General features: G+C 44.5%; 1 protein-coding gene across 1 annotated transcript; it reads right to left on the bottom strand.

Annotated features, from left to right (window-relative positions):
- Positions 1 to 1,761: 1,761 nt before the first annotated feature.
- Positions 1,762 to 4,389, bottom strand: LOC124684139 (protein NRT1/ PTR FAMILY 8.3-like). Its single transcript, XM_047218526.1, has 5 exons — positions 4,280 to 4,389; positions 3,989 to 4,088; positions 3,526 to 3,743; positions 2,817 to 3,358; positions 1,762 to 2,728 (listed from the first exon to the last, which is right to left on the bottom strand). The coding sequence occupies exons 1-5, from the start codon at positions 4,340 to 4,342 to the stop codon at positions 1,906 to 1,908; spliced, it is 1,746 nt and encodes a 581-aa protein (XP_047074482.1). The 5' UTR covers positions 4,343 to 4,389; the 3' UTR covers positions 1,762 to 1,905.
- Between the last annotated feature and the right edge of the window lie 1,353 nt (positions 4,390 to 5,742).

Raw genomic sequence — 5,742 nt, 5'->3', positions numbered from 1 at the left:
TGCAAACCGAGAGTTTAAGATGAATCCACTGGGGTGCCTTGAGCATCCCCAAGCTTATGGTCTTCACCATTCTTGGATAGCTCTTGGTGTGATGTTCCTCTATTCCTTGTGAAAAAACTTCAACACAAAATTTTCTCCCACTTCTTTTTTATGGGGTGACATTAATGGTACAAGAATAACAAGCTTGCTGCTATTTTATTCAAGTCTAAAATTATTTATTTATGAACCAAAGAGCACATAATATCCTAATCATTCTAGTATATCAAAAATTATTTTGATACTTAAAATAATGGTTCTAACACTAAGAGGCAGAATTTGTCAAAAAATTTAGATTTGTTTTTACCAGTTAGACATGTCAGAAATTTTAGCCAATTTTTTTGAATATAGAGGATGAAAAGTTGCAGCTACTCTGAAGTTATAGAGATTTTAGGAGTAACCAAAAAATTATAAAAATCATGCACTAAAAAGTGCAGCGCAGAAATCCGCAACTCCAATTTTGTTTCACAACTTTTAACATCCAAATGGGGTGAAAACTTCGTACTTTATTTCAGAAACCAGAGAGTAAACTAAAAATAAAATATCTTCCAACAACAAGCATGCATAGTAAAAACTATAAATAATCAAAGGTAAATAAAACCATGGTCCCCGCAAACATTCAAAATGGACCATGAAGATAAAACTATAACGCGAATTTGAAATCATTTATTTGAGATATTTGTAAGAAGAGGGGGATGCATGGGCATCCCCAAGCTTATGATATTGCTATTTCTTGTACTCTACTTCTTTCTCATCATATCGTGTTACTCGTCTCAAACAAAGAAATATTTTCATCTCGATGATACTCCAATGCCTACAAAATTGTTAGTTCTCCAAACAAATGATGTTATAATTTTTACCAAGGTGGAAACTATAGTGATTATTGGGAAACTATTTTATTCAAGAAGCTAATATATATATAGAAATGAAACACTCTTTTTATTTTGTTTTATTATAGGAAGGGTTTTAATGATATAGACTTTGCAATGGTTTCATTGGCATGAACAACACATGCTCAAGGTCGACCCCAATTCTCCATTGCTCATTCTTCTCATTTACTCTTCCATAGTTTATTTTTAATTTTGTTAAAACTAATAAACTAATTACTATGTAATAATAAGTACAATTATTTTACAATTTAATAAAAACATAAAAAAGTTCTTAAATTAAATTTTATTTGAAAACATACGGAGCACCCAGAGCCAAAACATCGAGTAATCCTACATCTACGGATGGTTTGTTACGAAATCACACTTACGGACATACGTGGCATGATGTTAGGCAGGTTACATTCCTGAGATCACGGGAAAGGGAATCACACGCACCAACCCTGGGCATACACATCATCCCGTAAGACAATTCCGTAGAATTTTTTTGTAAGTCGGGCATTTCCGCAAAACATCACTCCCAGCAAGCAAGTCTTATATTAGTGGGAGGGACTATAGTCTTACAGCCAAGCGGCTATAAAATGCCTACAATATCTTGACCAAGTGACTATAACCACGTAACTAATCGAGAAAAACAATATCGCTGATGTTGCAACTTGTCAGGAAACCATGGTCTACATAAGATCTTGTAGAAAATAAGTGAACTTTCGGGTTATTGAATATATGGGGGTGCCATGGCTTCTTAGTCGATCTCGCAGTGCCATGTGCTCTGTTTATTCAAGACATTGTATTTGTGAGATGAATTTGCATATGGTTTTATGTGACTTCCGCTTGCTTGAATAATCCTACAGGCATTTTGCAACTTGGTATTCTTACAATTGGCCGGTGACATGATCAAATTCTCCTGTCTTTTTCATAGGAGAATCGCTCTATACATGACTTACAATACAAGACGAAATTACTGCCACATAAGTATTTGGCATCAATCTTTCCTTGATTTGTACCTCGTGGCGCAGGTCACAAACGCCATCAGATTCAGGCAGCCCAGTCCGGCCATCATCCAGAAGAATTGATCCAGGCGCCCCTCGTTCAGGTCGTCGGGGATCCACCCCGGCGAGCCTCCTGCCGTCGTCGCCCACTGCACGACCGTCAGTAGGCACGAGTTCAGGTAGCCGCCGGCCGCGACGGCGACAAGTCCAAGCGCCGTGCACACGGTCTTCATCGCCACCGGCGCCTGGCTGTAGAAGAAGTCGAGCTGCCCGACGGTGGTGAGCACCTCACCCACGCCCACCAGCGCGTACTGTGGAGCCTGCCACAACAGACTTATCTTCGTCCGCAGAAGAGGCGCCGCCGTCGCCGCGTGGAGGCGCTCCGTCTCGACGATCGCCGCAGCGGCCAGGGCGAGTACGGGCATGGCGAGACCGATGCCGACCCTCTGCAGCTCCGAGACGCCCTTTTCCTTACCGGTGAGCCGCCTTGCTGCCGGCACAAAGACCCGATCATAGAGAGGGACCAGGACGACGACCGTGAGCACATCAAAGGTAGACATGGATGCGGGCGGGACACGCACGGAGCCCACGGTGGCATCCATGGACGTTCCCTGCTCTACGAACGTGGACGAGACCTGTGCCGACACAGCATAGAAGAAGACGATGGTCGCCCAAATCGGGAACATCCTCACAAGAATCTTGAGCTCCTCCACCTGCGTCACGGCGCAGAGCCTCCATGGGTTGTGCGCCGCCGGTACTGCTGCCTCATCCGCCTCCTTATTCGAAGTCGTGATAATGGCGGCTTTGTCAAAGAATCTGATCAAGCAAGGGGCAGATATCTTCAAATCGAGAATCTGACCAAGCATGCAGCACGATGAAATCTCAGAGATTTTATTGAACTAACTGAAGATCAGTGGTGTGCTCTATACTCTCGATTCCCTTCATCGCGCGATTGTCTTCTGGCAGCTCGTGGAGGAGAGAGCTATTAGCCGGCAGGTCGACGTTGTACTTTCTGATGGCTGCCACGATGACCTGGAAAACTCTTGTCAGCGGGCTGCCCCGGGTTCGATGAAATCTGTACGTCTGTGATGCCGCAACGAGGACGGAGAGCCCGGCAGCTAGAAGTGCAACCTGGATGGTCAGGCCGAGCGCCCACCCATAGTGGTCCTGCACCCACACGATGCCGGTGCTGGATACCAGCGACGCACAGTTAATGGTGAAAATGTACCAGTTGAAGAAGGGGCCTTTCGCCGAGCACTCAGACGGGTCGCCGTCGTCAAACTGGTCGGCGCCGAAAGACATCAGGCACGGCCGGAGGCCGCCTGATCCGATGGCAATCATGTAAAGGCCGAGAAACAAGATGAACTCTTGAGCCCACACCAGGTTCGACATGTCGTTCCTGATGAGCAGCGGCAGGTACGCCGAGAGTGCTGCCATGAGCATCCCCTGCCGAAAATTTCGAAATGGAGAATTTCAAGTGGAATTCAGGATTTCGAGATATAGAAATACTAGAATGTTAGGACATGTTGTACTCGCCCCATGCATATAATTGTTCATGCTAAGATCTATGATTGATTGAAGTATTGGCTTGTTGGTGGATTAAGCGTACGTACCGCGACGCCGACGGAGCCGGCAATAACCATGGTGCGGTACCTTCCCCAGTAGGAATCGGCCACGATGGCGCCGGCTAGTGGCGTGATGGAGCAAGTGGCCGCCCAGGTGGAAAAACTCCTGGCGGCGACGACGTTGCTCTCGCCCAGGACGGCGGTGAGGTATGTTACGAGGTTGCACCCGATTCCGAATATCGCCAGGCAGTAGCAGAACTCAGTGCCTGCATTTTACCATCCAATTGAAGCAACCCGACAAGATTGAGTAAAATTAACTTTGATCACCACAGGAGGAATATTAGTAGGAGTACCAAGAATAGGTGAGTTGCCCTACCCTACGTGTTATCTCACCAGAGTCACCAGAGAGAAATATTTATATCTTTAAATATCGAAACTAGAAATCCGCGCAAGTAGAATTGAACAGGAAGATCCCGATCAGACAGATATCAGGCGGAAGAACAGAAATTACCTAGAATGAAGCGGCACGCGCGCCATCCACCTGTGCGGTGCTTTAACGCCGGGTTCCCTTTGAAATCAAGAGACCCGTCGCTGGTGTATATCTCCTCTGCCTGCGAAGGAAACCCGTGCCAAGTTAACGGCCGGGAAACATCCACCAATGAATCAAGCAATTCCGTTATGCAGCAAGATCAAGAGAGAAACTGAATCATAGAGGGAAATGAAGCTTTCATTTTAGAAACAGGGGAAGAAGGCAGAGGCGAGGGAGAAGGGAGAAGGGAGAAGGCCAGAAGGGAGAAGGGACCTTGATGGTAGGGCGGTTGAGCAGTGCAACCGTCTGCTCTCGCTGCTCGCTTCCGGAGCCCATGGCCAGTATGTCTTTGCGAATCGGAAAGGCTGCCAATTGTGGGTAGCTATAGCCTCTGGGCGCTTTTGAGGAGCTTGCAACCATCCTGTGATCATTTCTGCACATAATTATGGTACAGGCAAGAGCGAGAGGAACAGAAGAGCTACCAAAATTAGTACGTGGTCACTAGGTCTATCTGTCGCCATGGGCCTCGTATTCAGTATGCCAATTAACTTCTGTCTGGAAATTTAATATTTGAGTGCTGAATCTCTAAATTAATGTGTGCTATTTCAATAACTCACTTAAACAACTAAAATGAGTTTTTCATTTCATTGAATAACTAATTTACCAACAATATGTAAAGTCCACACCAAGAATTCCTTTAAAAGATAAATGGTAAACGAAATGCAAATTAAAATTGGAAATTTAATAAAATTGAAAGAGGAATGACGAGTCATCTAGTTTTATCACTTGGGGGAACCGTTGGTTCGGTCCGCAGGACCAGGCGACGGAGGCACCTTTTTCTCAAAAACCTCCGTCTAGGCTATTTGGGAAGAGGTCAAATAAACAGTTGTAGGTTGGGGGTAAGGTGAAGTGATGATGGTTGGCTGCTGCCCAGGGCCTAAGCTTTCGTGGAGCAGTGTACGGGCATGGCAGATGCATCTTGGTCGGCGTTTTCTCCAAATTCATCGAGACTCTGCCTTTTTCTCACCGACTCCTCTAAACATATTGTGATTGTTGTGTCAAAGATTATGCTGAGTAGCCCTAATTTATTCAGATCCAAGCGCAAGACAAGCTGTACGAGTTGAAGAATGAGGTTGCTATGCTGAAGAATATGCAGAGAACTCAAGCACAAGTTATGAGGTCTTAGAAACATGAATAAGAGCCAGAAAGAAAGGTGTTGCTGGCCCAAAAACATGGTCTTAAAGATGAAAAGAGAAAGTTAATGTATCACATATACGATCTGCTCAAACTGAATTTTCAGAACAAGAAAAAGCTCAAGAGAATCAGGGCTATATGTAATGAGTGATGAATGTGTTACATATGTAATGTAGGAGATTCTGCTAATGGTTGAACTACGAAGCATTTATAATGTACACTAAGTAGCATTTCTAATGTACAATATTGCTAATGTTTTAACTAAGTAACCCTCTATTTGAACTAGTACATGTGTTGTTTGCGAGTGAACTAGGCCGATGATTATATGATGATTATATACAGGGATCATACTATGGAAGAGATGATTGATCATAATCTATGGCATGAGTGAACATGACCATGCCATAGGTTCTCACTCATGCCATAGATTCTGATCAAACAACTCTTCCAGAAATCTTCATATTATGAGACCTATGTTACCTTGCTTTGCATGTTTCCGCTTCTTCAATGGTGCTATCCAACCAAGCTCATCAATTGTGCAT

The sequence above is a fragment of the Lolium rigidum genome, chromosome 1 (genome assembly GCF_022539505.1).
Source record: "Lolium rigidum isolate FL_2022 chromosome 1, APGP_CSIRO_Lrig_0.1, whole genome shotgun sequence".
NCBI classification, from domain to species: Eukaryota; Viridiplantae; Streptophyta; class Magnoliopsida; order Poales; family Poaceae; genus Lolium; species Lolium rigidum.
This window is presented reverse-complemented; position numbering and strand designations above follow the sequence as displayed.